The sequence below is a fragment of the Cupressus sempervirens genome, chromosome 3 (genome assembly GCF_028749045.1).
Source record: "Cupressus sempervirens isolate cs-2001-9-10 chromosome 3, ASM2874904v1, whole genome shotgun sequence".
Taxonomy (NCBI): domain Eukaryota; kingdom Viridiplantae; phylum Streptophyta; class Pinopsida; order Cupressales; family Cupressaceae; genus Cupressus; species Cupressus sempervirens.
The window spans coordinates 515442276-515459284 of NC_143120.1; the positions used below are offsets into that span (position 1 = coordinate 515442276).

At 35.4% G+C, this 17009-nt stretch overlaps 1 protein-coding gene across 2 annotated transcripts in view; it reads left to right on the top strand.

Annotated features, from left to right (window-relative positions):
* Nucleotides 1-17009, top strand: part of LOC149567436 (uncharacterized) — a 132240-nt gene that overhangs the window by 14063 nt on the left and 101168 nt on the right. For both annotated transcript variants that reach the window (XM_089820625.1, XM_089820626.1), the window contains exons 2-3: nucleotides 13520-13661; nucleotides 13824-13960. In XM_089820625.1, the coding sequence (XP_089676751.1) occupies nucleotides 13520-13661; nucleotides 13824-13960 (279 nt within the window). The remainder of the gene's footprint in view (nucleotides 1-13519; nucleotides 13662-13823; nucleotides 13961-17009) is intronic.

A 17009-nucleotide genomic window follows, 5' to 3' on the forward strand; every position in this document is an offset into this window, starting at 1 on the left:
AGATCATGTGAATAACCTCCCCGACAACAACCTACAATGATGAAGAAAGTTTTGCAGCTGATAGTAAAGAACATGAAGGATTTACAAGTTAAAAGAATCCCTATGAGGTAGGAATAGGTTTGCTTGACATGTGAGGGAACTAGCACACTCGATCCTGTTTGTAGGAACCACAATAACGAAGAGGAGGCAAAAGAAATTCAGACCAATGTAGGGAAAAATGTTGATAAGATGATTTCAGTTGTGGATAAGGAACATACAAGTTTCTACGTGGGTGATTTAGAGGTTAGCTTTGACAAACATGTTGATGAGGCTGGTTGTACTCAAGGTAACAGCATGTTGGAGTCCTTGTATGATGAACCAAATGTTTCTTATATGCATGATATTGACTTCCATGAACAACCCAAGATGACATTGCAAGACGATGAACTGTTTCAACATGACAACGATGAAAAACATACCTTAAAGAACCAGCTAAAGGTTAGTGAAGACATGGTTGTGGCATCTTTGGTACGTTTTAACAGCACTTACAAGATGGTTGAAGATCTCTATAGGAAGGCTCAAAGGGAAGTGGAAGGAGATTGGCTTGTTGCTGATTTGTAGGTAGTCAAAACAGCTCTTGAAACTATAAAATCAGATTATTTGTGTTTGCTTTCTGACAGGGATTATATTCTTAAAGTTGCTGGAATATATGTTGATCAGTTGAATAAAGAAAGGAATGAGATTAAGGAGCTCAACAGGGAGCTTAAGTATGTTCATGAGGCATTGGATGATACTTAGGTTTCTCTTCAGGAAGTAGAAGATCAAGTTAGGATCACAAATCATTTTTGGGAGCATGAGGGTAAAGAGAGGCAAGAGTTTTTCCAAGAAGTAATTGAGGAACTTGATATCATTTAACAAACTTATGACTTGGACAACTATCCTAAAAGACCAAGTATCAAATTTTCAAATCACATTCAACTTATAGACAACCCCATGTTTGAAGTGGATGCTGATTGGATTTCCGATAATCCTCTTTTTGAGATAAATGAGGGCACTCCTTTTGATTGTCATGAAGAGGATGATCCAAACTATAGGATTTTGGATCCAGTTATAGTTCCTAGCAGTGAAACCTGGTCATAGGATGGGAGTGGTGAATTGACTACTATGGCTTGTCATTTGATCAATCCAAATATGGTTCCCGATTTCAACCCATACAGGAGTTAGATGGATTTCCTACATCAACCATTGAATAGATCTTGGTGGAGAGTTGATGAGAGTTATGTTTCAATCACCTATGCACCCAGAGGTTCTCCAGATTGATGATGACAATATGGTATTTGATGCGCCCATGGTGTTATTTTCAGCTTTTGAGCAGCTTGGTTCTTAGATCATCTATTTAGGTTAGGTTGTCGCCATCTATTGGGTTATACATAGCTCATTGATACATTTCTACCTCATCATATCAGCTGGTTATGACAACAGGGTTTGGGATCCAGGTGTTGACCGTAGGTATCTATGGCTTGTTGAGGATTTTGTTGTAATTCTACTCAGTCTGAGACCGGATGCGATGATAATCAGAGTGACAGCCTATAGATGCAGTGATATTTCTTAAATTAACATGGGATCCAGGGTTCTGGTTGATGGATGGGTTGTAGTTCGACACCTTGCTTCGCAGTGTGGTAGGATTTGTTTTTAGTTTGGGCTACAAAGCTACCTGCAGATTCATATGGGATCTTGGTATTGATTTCTCGAGGACAAGCAATCTCGAGGAGGGAAGATTTGTAATGTCCCCTTTTGGGACATTAGAATATTTAAGGACATCTTCATATAATATTAAAATTGACTTTGAGTTTGTGGATTCAAATTATAAAAGGTCAATTTAATATTATAAAGTGGGCCAAAAGTGACAAGGAGAGATAAGACGAAAAGCCAGGAAGGAAGTTGAAGAGTCACAACTTTGGGGATAAAAAGGAGAGAGACTCTTTCATTTGGTATGCTTGATTTATGATTGAGATTTCAGTTTCTCTATTGTGAGAGTTATTCAAAAAGCTTGAGCTTTCTGCCAATGTGAGGACGTAGCCCCTCGCGCCAGTAGAGAGTGGACACAAACACATTGCCCGTGGAGCCGTCACATTAAGTGTCTCATGTGTGCTTACAGGTTCTTCTCTTAGTATTCCAATTTGATTGTAAAACTGTGTTTAAGATTGGATTTTGAATGCTGGTTATTGTATTGCTGTTATATAATACAATAACATGTTTTAAGGAATTTTATGAGAGTTTACTGGTTTTATACTGTTGGTTTGTAACGCATTTTCATATGATTGAATCTTGAATATTATTTTGAGAGAGAAGGGGTTAAAAATCTATTTGGGATATTTCCTATGGTTTATATTATTGGGTTTTTATAGTGCAACTTCATATGTTTATGATCTAAATATTATTGTGAGGAAGAAATCGGGTCAATACCCATTTGGGATATTTCAGATTGCAAGTTCCTCATAGTAACCTTCTAGAAGGCCTAGTTAATGGTCTCAACTCTATCTTGAGAAAAGGAAGTGTTTTGGAATTTTGTCATATTATTATGATTAGTAAATGGTATTTGAATATATACCTTAAGAAGATTAATGGATTTCAACTAAATAATAGATTGATTGAAACAACTAATTAGATAAATAATCAACCAAATCTTAAACGAGACCCCCCACATAATACAATCTTTTGATCAATTTTATAGGTAAGACATACCAAAATAATGCCTTTGATATCATATATTATCTAGAGTTCACACAACTAAGTAGAGGTAGGCAAACAATGGCAAAGGTTTGAGGTTTAATCGCTACAACTTTTGACTATTATATAAAAGAAAATATTATGGGGCTTTAAAACTTAAATATCATAATTTATATGTTTCCGTAGCTTGCATTAGGTGTAAAAGAAGAGCATACAATTAGTCAAGAGGTGATATAGGCAACTCATGATGTCGAACAATTAAGAATTGTTAATTCATGATCTAACATGACCCAAGTATCTAGTATATCAAATTTTACCTATCATATTGGGTGAATTGGAATAAGCATAATGGAGGATTATTGGGCCAAATGGTCAACCTTGTCTATCCTTTTTCTTTTACATAAAGTTATTTTGTTGTGGATCCACCATGTTTCTCTACTAGATACTTTATATCACCATTATGCAATCTTGCAATTTTTTAGTTTGATGGCATATTTTATCAATGCCTAGAGTCTTGAGCTCATGGTTTTTAGAGTATCTAGCAAATGGTACCGTTGTCCAAGCTTGATGGCATATCATGATATTATCAAAAGAGATCTTTGTTGATTGAATTCCACAATGCTTTTTGTTGGAAATGATCTTGTGGGTTCCAATTAGTATTGGAGTCAGTTCTTTGCAAGTTCATAATGAAGTAAATTCCAATGGATGTCTCATCGTGGGTTTTCTCCTTTTCTTTGATAGAGCAAGATTTCCCCTTGACCTTGGCATCTCTCAATGACTACTACTTCTCTATGAGAGACTTCTTGATCCCTTGCATTGTCTCCATTGATTGGGATATGCTTGAAATCGACTTCTAGCTTAAAGGACCTTCCTTCTTTATCAATGAATTCTGCATTGCTTTCCATGCTTGTTGGTTTTATTTTTCAAGTATGGGATTTTATGTCTCTTTTGTACTTGATATTCTTGTGAGCATGAGCCTATAACATTTCTCATAACAATTGTACAAAGGAATAACATATGTTGACATCAGGCTTGATTTGCAAATTAGAGAAAGTTGGGCCTTAACCACTATTCATTGCTTCATCTAGGGTTTCTACATTGCTTGCCATGCTTGTTAGTTTTCTTTTTTGAGTATGGGATTCAATGTCTCTTTTGAAAGGTAATAGATGTTTTGCACCTGATATTCTTGTGAGCATGAGCCTATAAAATTTCTCACAACACTTCTACAAAGGAAATAACCATAGTTACATTGCCTTGGGGGATAGGGGGACGATGAAACAGGAGAACAAGTTTATGGTATGGGGTGGGGGGGGGGGGGGGGGGGGGCGGCGGTGATAAAGGGGCCTTATTTTGGGGATAGCAAGGTGACGGCGATAGCGGGGGACAAGGGGGTTATATACTGTACATATGGTATTTAAAATGCTAGTTATGAAAAGATGTATTGCAATATAAGATATAAAGATGTAATAGAGTATATACTTGAATATTGTATTGAATTGGAACATCGAACATTGAACATAAATAGTCAAATCAACAAATAGTTAACATCGGGACATCCCCCATCCTTGACAGAGGTGGTGGAATTTGGTGGTGCCGTTGGGGAGGGGGGACAAAGTCCCCAAGTCCTCGATGTGTTCCTGTCTCTAAGACGTGGGTCAAAAATGGAGGGGACGTATCTCTGTGTTACTATGGAAATAACATATATTTGATACGAAGCTTGATTTGTAGATTAAAGTTGGGGCCTACTACTATTCATTGCATATAGATACTTATTAAGGATTGATGAAGTACACATTCTAAGCAAATCAAGTATAAAGAACTCAAGGAAATTAAAAGTGGCAATCACTGATACAATGAAGTCAATACTAGACTCATATCCTCCATTCTTAGATGTAGTTCATTAGCTAGAATTAGGATCCTTGGTTGTAGCTTACCCACCTATTCTAGCACTTGCTTCCCCGTATATATGATATCTTGTTATGGCACGATCAATATCTTGCTTGGATACATATCTCAACTGGGACTTAGTACTCATGTCAATCTAGTGGAAACCCTCTAGTATTGCTTTAAATGGATTTTGTTAATTGTGTTGGAGTTTCACATCCAATTTATGATTCAAATCTAGCAACAATAATTATTGTTTCGAGGATTTATGGTTTATTGAGTAGAAGCGAGGGTTTATAAGCAAATGCCTAAGCAGTTCTATTTTCACCTTAAAACCTCTAGCTATTGGGACATTACTCTCAAGAACATAAGCTAATGTCGAAACACCACTTCAAGGAAGCCCGTGGCTATACAGCCACGAAAATGCACTTGCTTTACATTGCTTTTTCCAACTTTTCAAAAAAAAATTCTAAGTCCTCTCCTTCGTAAGGAAGTGCATTTTCGTGGCTGTATAGACGTTGCCTTCAAGGAATAGCGAAAAATTTCAGAATTTTGTAAGTAGGATTTTTGGATCCATCCATCTTGCCCTGCCCTAGCTAGAAATGGATATTGATATTGATATTGATATTTATATTAGAGAGATGAAGTGGTTCATATATGGATAGAGCGTCCTGTATCTATAAAGGTGATTTCAAATTGAGCCAAGCAGATGTGGCTATGGTTACAAGTTTGAATCACTATACGATACTAAGTAATCTACCAAGTGAGAGGAACAACTATGCATGGATGATTCTCGATTGTTAACTTTGTCTATATGATTGGTGATCAAGTACCCTGTGTAGAGAATTGCTCTCATGACAACCCTAGAGAGCCTGAATTCTAGAAAGAACAACCTTAGAGAACCTGAATATTAGAAAGAAATTCTAGTAATGGCAGGGATAAAAATCCACTTTCTGCTGTCTTCAAAGGCAAATACGATCATAGGCTTCTTGGGCAATCAAGCAACCTGAAGTTAACTTTTTCCAGTCCTTAAGACCTTTACAACAACTATCTTATACACTCAGTTTTGTTCTTTTGTCATTGATAATGTATTGCACCTTTGAAATCTAACTATAATTCAAACAGTACCACTTGAGTCCTTTAATGTCTTTAATGGTGCTTACACATTAAATAAATTAGAACAATATGTTAGGAACAATACTCTATAGGGACGCCTCCCCTGCCCAATTTTACCCACTCTCATCTTGGGGATGGTACAAGGATGCAAGGACGGGAATTTCTTGTCCCAATGCCATTCTAAAAATGCTAAAAAAAGGAAATGTTCCGGGAATGGCATTTTACATGAAATAGGGGACTTGAAATTGTATTAGGCATTGGGGACAACTGTCTCCGGTACCTAATGCCCCCTTGTTTACAGCCAAAAAAATGTCCGCCATTTTACTGAAAGTCACTTATTCAAATTTTTTAATTGCTGGGCGGGCCCCACATGGGTAGAAATAGCAATTAAAAATTATGGAACCCTATTTGGAGGCTAAAAAGGTAAAGTCTTCTTTTTCTCATTTCAACCATTCTTGAAAAGAAAAAAAGAAAGAGTAGCAGCAAGAAAGTTTTCAGTTTTGAGCACAGCCACATATTTGACATATATCGTTTGCAAATACATTATTGATTTTTATTATTATGGACATCTGATTATGGAGTTGAACTTTTGTGTGTCGTAGGGAAAATTTGCAAGACTCAAACAAACTATTAGTAGCACCGATTTATTCAAAATGCTAAACTAATAAGTTCATTTAACCCTACAAACAACAGAAATGAAAGAATAATTTTCAGAAACAAAATACGAACAAATGAATGCATGCAAACTGATAAACCCTTCAAGTCTCCGTTGCTTCTCTTTGTTCATTTGAAGTGTGCACTCAGGTGTGATTCTGGTAGCACTTAGATTCTGAGCTTTGAGAAAATGATAGAATGATATGATTGATCATGATAAGAAATGATATAAAAATTGACAGAGGTTTGATACTCGATTGATTGAAAACCTGCATAAGTTTGATACAGAATTGAGAGAGAGAGAGTCCCCAACATGAAAGAATGAAGGTTGTTCAAATAGAAGTTTGGTTAAAATGGACGATCGGGATTAATTAGAGAAAATCAAGATGAACAGACAAGAAGAGATAAGACTGAAGAGATTTGGTAACTTCTCAATTTCAAACTGAAAAAAAAAAAACCAAAAGATAAAATCTGAAGATATTTTCAATTTTTGGAGAGATAAAGTTTCCAAATATTAAAAATGTAAAGACTTTGTATTTTTCTAATTTTAAAGAATATATGATTTTCAGAAAACTATTTTTTTTAGTTGAGGATTTTTTATTTTTTAGAAAATAATTATTGTCATCATTTTGTTTTTTCAGATTTAATTGAATTAAAAATTCAGTTAAATTAGAAAGGTGAAATTAGTTAAAATTAAATGGAATTAATAGGAAATTGAAATTGAGGGAAATTGTGAACTTTAATTAATTTTGAAAATTAATTTAATTAAGAGGAATGAATCAGCTAACTTAAATAATTAATGATTAGAAATCAAATTTAATTAACTAGTAAATACTAATTAATTAAAAGTTAATTAATTAAATAAACTTAATTAATTAATAAATATTAGAGAAGATTAAATGATGCCAATATTCAACTTTTAGAGGAAATAAGATGATTTTTAATGATTTAAAAACCCTTATTTAATGGAAGAATAATTAGTGCATACAATGCGTATTCGCTGGTATGTCCATTTTTGGATGTCTACATTGTGTTATTGTTTACTGTTTATATTTTAGCTGGACTTATCTTTATGTCATTTTGATTTCATGCATGAGACTTGGAGCCTTTGGGCATTTTTGCTATATGTACGCCTTATTTTTACAATGAAAGCATTTGAATTTTGCTAATTTGCTATGTATTGAGCTTCTAAAATGTGTATGGTGAATGGTTTATCAATCTTATCATATGCACATATTTGAACTCTCTCTCTCTCTCTCTATATATATATGTATATGTATATATACACATATATAATTTCCCTATTTTTATTTATATTCATCCCCTGCTGTCCCCTAATAATTGGCTCTGAACCGTACCCAAACTGGTAACATGTCCCTGTCCTGGAAATTCTGTGGAACATAGGTTAGGAATCTTAGAAGCCTTAAGAAATCACTTGGAAGAGGAATTTAAAGCTTCTTGAGCATTTTTTTGATGTTTCTTATGAGACAAAATTTCCAGTTTTTGACATTAATGAAATCGTTGCTTTTGTACAAAATTGTCACTTGTTGATATTTAATGGTTTGACACGAAAGTCTAAAATACTCCATTTCTCTCCCTATTTCCAAATTTGATGCCTAACTATGCTTCATGCGTCCTTTGAGTCATATTGCACTTCAATCAATTAAACTGATCATTTTGCTTATTAATAGGTACAGTTCCGGGCAGGTTGACATATGTTATGATCAAGGTTTTAGGAATGGATGCAATAATGGTTGGTTTAAGTCAATGGAGACTTATGTATGACAATTGATGATAGTGTTAAGCACATTGATATATTTTTTTGTGTGAGTTAGGGGGTGAATCAACATATGTGAAATATCAACTTTAAATCCAATTTATCATTAGGATTATTACCAAATCCTACTTTTTTCATTAAAGCAGTTAAGTAAATGATAAACACATTCTCACTTCAACACATGATAAAACCAAATATATGCAGAAACCTAGAGGGCCAAAACCACACTGCGTAGCTGCTTGGATCTGCTGCCCATATCTAGAAATCTAGCTTCACAACGATAATAAAGAACTTATAATATTTTGTTGGCACCGACCCACAAGAATTACAACCTTGGAGACATCAATCCCCAATTACTTTTGTAGGCACCAACCTATAGGAGACATTGATCCCCTAATTCAAGAACTGAGTCAACTCAGATAAGGTGGCACCAACCTCAATTACAGCAGGATGTATGAAAAATATTTCATGCAGACCTTAAAGGCGTAGACTTCAACATCTCTCTGATCTAATCTGTTTCAGACTGCTCTCACAATGTGCATGAGAAATGCATTTCAGTTTGAATTCTTTTACAGAAATTGAGTAGATAGCTTGCACAGCTTTGGCCATGAATACCAGTGTCTCTGTAAGTTGAGACTAGATTTTCATATGTATCTAACATCAATTACATTCTGAAGTCAGCCAAAAACATATTTATAACATCCACAAGTCGACCACAAGAATATCAATAAACCTTAAACAAATGTACAATAGGCCTTTGTCCAAAAACCAACACATTACACCAAGAGTGTTAGGGTTTAGGGTTTAGGGGGAATGTGCTATGCACTATCCAAGACAGACTTAGCTGGTCCTTAGCAACTCTGACACGGTTCCTCCAACTAGTGCACATCACCATCCTTTGGTGCATCCTTTAGGAACATCAAAAGTCAGAGAACTAGTACTGTGACCATTCTGTTGACTATAACTTTCCTTCTCTTAAGCTCCACCTTTGAAACTTTGGAATAGCAAGCTTCATGTGTCAGTTTCCTTTACTTCCAAACTGCAAGCCACAATACGGTCATGCTTGTGCAATTGGATGCACATAGTGTCTTTGAGTAACATACCTTAGAAACATACTGCAAACACTTCTAAACAATAGCAAATATGCCAGTTGGTCAAAAACCACTTATGGTGGAGCATAATTATAACATTAACAGAGCTATTGGGCATGCTTGAGTGACTCTGTCCTCCATAAATCCAGATACTCTCCCATGACATGGCAGAAGTAACTGCAAACTCCTTGATACCTAGAGATCACGGGGAACCTAATGATAATATTGATAACACTTTTTACATACACCTTTGACATCAATGACACGACAATGTTCAACAAATAGGTTTCAAGATTGTGCAATCTTGTGCTTGGAATAAGACAATGCATTTTTTGACAAGGATAGAGTGAGTTTAAACAAGAGGGTGAAATAATGGAGCATGTTCTTTTCTCTTCTACATTTTTTCCTCAATTTGGGGTGTGTGTGAGCTACATGAATTATGTATAATAAGATAAGGAAGTTATTATTGAAATAAGCAAATATATACAATATGTGACTAGATAATGTCTCTTTTTTCTGTGTTTTTATTCGACCAATATGCGCCAACGTGCATGCATAGATGATTAGTAGGGCCTTCTGGAAAAAAATCACAAGCATAACATCATAATTAATTGTGTTTTGCATTTTAGTGAGTTTTAGATGTATCATGCTAAGAAATTTGGATTGTGTGTTTGGAATTCATGAAGATATGACCAAGCTACCTCTAATTATATCATGTAAAAGGTTGAGAAAAAGAAGGGCATTATGTTGTATATGATTGTTTAGAAGCTGTGACAAAATGGCTCCCTCAATATTTATGAACATGAGCTGAAAAATGAGAACATGATACATAGGATTGTGAAGGAGCTGGAAGCAGTTTGGCCCCCCAGTTTATGCAAATGGGTTATGAGAAGAAAACCATGATGTCTTAAGAAACAACATAAGCAAGTAAATGAAAGTGACACCATGTTAAGAGAACATCAACCAAGACAGTCCTAGAGAAACACAAATGGGGAGAAAAGTCCAGCAGAAATTTGCTATCTATCAGTTGTACAAGATTACTTCATTCATAAGGGCCTCTAAGGACTCACTAACTAGGTATGATTGTGGTATCTCTAGAAAACATGGTAATGGACTGCAACTCCAATTGCCAAAATTTGTAGGACACCATTCTCAAATGAACGTCTAATGTTAAGCTTATACCCATCCATGCATCTAATACATAGATATGAGACTTGGATTCGACGAAAAAAGATTGGCAAAATCTTGGCAAAGTGAAGACCCCAAGAAATTCAGAGTTTTTTTAAGGATTTAAAACCAGTGCCAACTGGGGATGCATCCCCAGCCTAACTTCCCCCAACCCAGTACCAGGGACATTTCGGGGACTTGGAGATGGCTGGGGAAAGCCCCCTATGTCCCTGATTTTTGTAAATTTGGTGGGGACATCCTAGACACTTGGGGATGTCGCCCAAAAAAGGGGGACGACTGAAGTCCCAAGGACAGTTGGGGACGCCATAGCTGTCCCCCAACTGTACTGCTAATGATAGTCCATCCCCATACAAAAAAGTCAAAAAAATACCAATTTGTTTTGTCTTATGGGGGATTGGTTTGTGAGCCCCGCCTTCTTACATGCCCTAAAAAGTAAAAAACGTGGCTTGTACTTGCACCTTCTCCATTCTTTTTGCATGCATTGAATTTTTAAATTTTTTACTTCTACTCTCTCATCGACAGCAGTAGCAAGGTTAAAATAAATACTAGAAGGTTAAAATACAAATGTGAAACAAATTCAGTAGTACTAGACAGGACAAGAATTGCAAATGATAACAAATTTAAACAAGCAAAAGGAAATGACAGTTACAACATTAATCTCTTTATACAATAATAGACTTGGCTTTGCAATCGCATAAACATTAGCAGATCAAGATGTTGGTCATTGTAGGTGCTCATGAGCCAGGATAGTTTTTTTCCAACCTGCCCTTTCAATATTTGCTGCTACAAACAGAACTATTCTAATTTCTTCTGTTCCTCTGTGCCTTCAGATAACTCTGATTCTGATGCAAAGTTGGCTGAATCAGAATAAAAGCAGCAGTTTGCTTTGTTTTTATGTATTTTTATTTTTATATTGAACATGAAACTATATAGCAGCACTTAGCCTTTGGGCATTTTGGTTTTGTATAATAAACTTAGTTACATATTTGTTGTTATCACATGCATATATGGTATTGACAATGAACATGGAATTCCGATTTCCGAATTTTGGATGCATATTGTGTTTTGAAACATTGAAATGTTGCAAACTTGTATGTGGAGGTTCTACAATATTTAAATGGCATGCTTTATGCATATTTCATATGAATGTCATGTATATTTGCACGTTTCCCTATATATTTTAAAATTTGCCTATATTTTATATAGCTGCCCCCTTTGTCATTGCCTTGCCGTCCCCAACCTTGCAAAACATTTTGCCGTCTAGAAACTCATCCCCTGTCTTCTGCTATCCCTGTCCCAGAAATTCGTTGTAACACTGTTCAAAACTAATTTCATGCCAAATTAAAAAACCTTGTTTTATGCACCCTTAAGTGAACCTTAAATATACGATAACATCATTAAATAGAAGCCAATTTGATCAGATGCACAAGTATATGTTGATCCCACAAGTATAAACACAAATTTTAGCTGAAGGAAATAGCACACTTAGATATATAAACATTTTCAAATATATTCAAAACTCATGGAATATAAAATTTTGACATCAAAAGTTCCAAACGAATGTAAAAAAACATAATTGAGAGTCTATGGTTCAAAGGAGCTTGCATCCTTCTTACGAAGGCATCTGAGGTAGGTCCTTAACTATGATTATTTAGAGATTTGCTACAAGGAATATGTATTATGTAGATTTTTATGATCAGGACTCATCATTGGCCTATTACTTTCTTAGACTTATAGTTTGATGGGGGTTTGGGGGTAACACCAAAACGAGGTTGAGGGTAGCACCCCTCACAGGGGTCTATGTATGAGAGGGAGAGGCAGAGAGATAGGTTTAGATCTTGGGGGAGAGAGGAGAGAGTGAGAGAGAGAGAGGGGATAGAGAAAGAGTGATAGGAAGGTATATAGGTCTAGATTGTAGGGGAGATAGAGAGAGTGAGAGGATTCTGATAGGAGCCTGCTGATTACTGAAATTTGACTGCCTAAAAATTTATAAAATCTTCTAAAACTTGATGAAGAGAATGAGAGCGACAAAGATCGCGTGTTAAATGTTGTATTTCAGATATATTTCGGGGGCATTTTACAAACCAAAAAGGCATTGAAATTTTGAGAGTTTTAAGAAAAAATGGCTAAGTCTTGCTCATGCACATCAAGACTCAATGAGTCTAGGAGAATCTGAAGACTCTGTCTTGTCTAGCAAAAACTCAGCAGACTCCAAGTCTGAGCCTGGGAAACTCACCAACCATGCCTTGTGTTGCAACTTGCGAGTCTTGGTGAGTCTCGTATCTATTTAATTTATTCTCATGCCCCAAGTAGATACCACAATGGCTACATCTGTGCTCAAACATGAATACACACATCAAGAATAGTAAGTGAAATGCCTCTTGTACAAAGAGATAGAAGAAGAACATTTTCTTTTTCCAGAAGAGTCATGGCCCTGTTATTTTGTTGCACATGAGATGAATTTACCTACACTCAATGTCAATTAATATTTGTCCCTTTGTGATGTTATGGGCAGGAGCCAAAATAGTTACACTACTTTGGCTCCATCCAAAGCTGTCATGGATATGAAATATGATGGCTTGCAATTTGCAAAGGCCATTACCTTTGCATACAGACTAAAAATGAGGTTCTGTTTTTTGATTTTTTTTGAACCATCGTGCAATCTGTATATTTTTATTCCTCTTTAGGTACCTCCCTTATATATTTTGTTCTCTGCAATATACCCATAAGTTTTAACATGTAAGTCTCCTAAAAATTACTCAACTTATCCAGCTTGCTCGGATGATTCCAATGATCCAATTTCAGATCATCTTATTTTTCTTGATAGGGTGGATTTATATTACAGAAGTCTAGCTCTAACTAAAATAGCAGGTTTAGAAGATATCCAAGCAAAATACTTCAGTATATTGAAAGATGAATTACACCCTGAATCGGATGATTGACCCATTGGATGTTGGAACAAATATTGGTTATTGTGACAATGGATTACAATGATGACTGCTTGCTCTTGTTAAGTTGCTCCATCATATTTTCGAAATGAAATTTTGTTTGAAATTTGAATAATGCAACGAAATACAATCTGATTTTATTGTTGAAGCAGGTGGATGCAAAGCGTTTGTTTTCGTGTCCTGATAAATTTGCCTTCATAAAAAATGTATCAGCAAACCAAGAGCACATGTTTAAAGTGTATGTTAAAACATCATCTGGGGAGCACATTTCATCAAGCTACAGGTGGTCTGTTGGTAAGGATTTGTTTTTTAGCCACGAGTGTCTTTAATTAAAGTAGTATTATGTAATTTGTAGTGACAACTTTTGCATTTGATCCTAATTTACAATGGGTGTGTTAAGATTTCTTAAAGGATATGTAGCAATAAGTTTCAAAACATGGAATATTTATGTTGCAGATACAATACCCCCCACAGCTTTTGTCAGTGCCCAAGAGAATTTTACAGGTGCTGCAAATGTTTTAGTAAGCATAAGATTCAGCGAACTTTGTACTGGTCGTGGAGGTTTTAAATGTACAAGTGTGAGAGATTGTGATGTGAGTTTGCTAATTTTGCCTGTCAATTTTTTGTAATTCATTGGTAATCATGCATTGCCTGTCCTTTTTAAGGTATGCTGTCTTATTGAGAACTGTTCCTTTTTTGATGCCCATGGTTTATTACAGGATATATTTATGGCTTTTATTGAAACTCTCTTATGAAATCATTTTGTTTGTAGTTTTTAGTGTAGACTCTTCAATGTGCTCCCAAAAAAATTTTTAGAACTCAAAACAAATAAAATATTTGCACATAAATGAGAGATATATTCCCCACCCAGCCCCAGCACCCCCCCAACAAAAAAAAAATAAAAAAAATAAAATAAAATTGGCTCGATAAGTTCCTTAATACTGCTCCAATTTCTCTGAGCTTTGGAATGTAGATGCTTCAATATATATTGCTGACATTTTTAAGCAAAAACATTTGTATGGCTTTGTAGCATCGCAGAAAGTTGCTGTTTTTGCTCATCTTGCAAGTGAGTGCTGATGTTTAAGGTTTTTCTTGGAAAGAGTTTATTGGGCTGTATATGTTACGCAAGCGATTTAGAAGCTCTCATTGTTTATGCTTCTGGATTCAATTGTGTGATTATTTTTGCATCGACGTTTTGGATCACACTGTGTGATCCATCATCGCGATAAGAGAAAGACAGCATTAGACCAAGTCAAATAAAAGGGGGGGGAGGGATAAGAGAGAAGAAAGAAGATTAAGGGGAGAATGACAAGTGGCAGTGAAAGGACAATTGGCAGTGAAAGGACAATGATACCCAAGAAGCAGAAAATAAAAAGAAGAAGAAAAGGGGGGAGAGATTAACTATAAAAATTAAAATAAAAGTAAAATTGAAAAGGTTAAGAAAATACATACGTAAAACAACACAGCAAATTAAACAAAAAACCTAAACAAAAGACAAAAGCCTATAAACAATAGTAGTCAAATATATAATGCTAAACAAATTAGAAAAGTTAAAAAAATCAACCATAGAACAAATATAAACAAAAATCATATAAATAGGGCTAACGAATTAGAAAAGCAATAAAAACAACAAAATAGACACAATTATGAGCAAATATATATATAAACTTTGCAAAATGGGATCAAGTAACAATTGGTGAAACTGTAAGAAACTCTTGCTAGAATCTGTCGAGTCCTTAGTTGGAATGACTTGGCTAAAAGGATAGCGAGTTTTAAATTTTCATCATTTGAAGAGTTTATATGTAGATGGTGCATGGGCATTCTGGATTATTAGCAATTAGCGCATTTGTATATGGTTGTCTCTAAGGAAAACTCATCTATTTTAAGAATGTGTTGTACAAGTATATTTTCATAACTAGGAAGTGTTTTCCACAAAAAGTGAAATTGTGATATTGCTAGTAGGATTCAATTGTGTTGTTTTTGAGTCAAACTCATGACCGATGTTCAAGAGTAGTGGTTCACAAGAACTCATCTCTCATGAGAATGCATGGAACACTTAACATTTGTTGCAACTGGGTGATGCTCATAGGGTTGAACCATCGGGCTTTCTCTGGAGGTCACCCATCAATGCAATGATTGTTAAGTATTCCATTCATTCTCATGAGAGATGATTTCTTGTTAAGTATTCCATTCATTCTCATGAGAGATGATTTCTTGTGAACAACTACTCATTAACATGGGTCAATGCGTTTGACTCAAAAACTACACAGCTGAATCCTGATAGCAATCACAAGTATATTTTTTACATTCCTCATGCTCTAGCCAAAGTGAAACTTTTAATGATGGTTGAGCTAGGGGATACTCAATTAGTTTATTTCTGTTATTTTTGTGGGAATCATTTGTTAGAAAGTGAAGTCCACCAAGATAACTGAGATGGGGGGGGGCGGGTTGAATCAGTTTTGCAATTAAACCAACTCTCAATATCCTTAATTCTGAAACATGTAAATAGTAGATGCAATGACCGTAGAAAGATAACCATACACAATAACGCCAGATTTTTTAACTAGGGAAACCCTTGATCAGAGGGAAAACCTCGATGGGAATGATGCTCACAATAAATGTTCCTTATGAAAGGATGGACCCTGTTAGGAGTCAATGAAATACAATTAGTACATATGAGTCCTTGTTAGGAGTTGTGCTAACCCTGTTAGGAGTTGAAAGGAAGACATAAGGACCCAATGTCCAAACAGTTTCAGTACTATCCTCACTGAATAATAACAGTGTACATCAACATCTCTCCAACAACTACTTTTTTTGAAATAAAGTTCCTTGTAAGCTCACCTTGCCTCAATTGCACCAATCTTCGCTCTGATGCAAAAGATATTTGCATGTAAGCTCGCACAATACATCAAATAGATATGACTGTATATCACACTATCGACACTGGATATCTAGCCACAAGGAAATGGCCCTTTCTTTATACCAAGTCCTACAACAAGTTATTGAGTCAGCTTTGAGGCTTTCTCAATTTACAATAATAATATAGGACCAACTTAAAATATTATATTACATGTTACATTACAACATTACATCTTTTTCACAATTACAAGTAATCTGTTGGCTAACAATCTTAATAACTTTCCACTTGTTGATCATTTGAATATGTGTGATTAACCAAGCCATCTTCAACATGTCTTAAACCTATGTCTCAGCTCACTCAACGAGATTCCACCTCTGTTAGGAGATAAAATCCAAACATTAGTACTCGCTTTCCAGAAATGCTGTCTGCAAGCTACCTTCACCAAATTCTGAATAACTCTGTCCAATCTTCATATTTTCATACACGCTCTTAATTGTAGCATCTAGACATACTCTAGAGCATAATCCCATGTGTGCATAAGCCGATCATCAATCTTTGAATTGTGCAAAGCCAAACTCTATTTGTTGCTCTGCCAGTCTTTACAGAATAACTAGTATATTGACATCAATGACAAATTTTGTCATGAATGCAACACAGAACCATTGAAAAATGTCTCGAACATTGCTAGGATACTCCCCCATAGGAATACCATCAGCATTCATACTAATATTCTCCCCCTTTGGCATTGATGGGAACATAGATGAAAGGCATCTAAGTTCTAT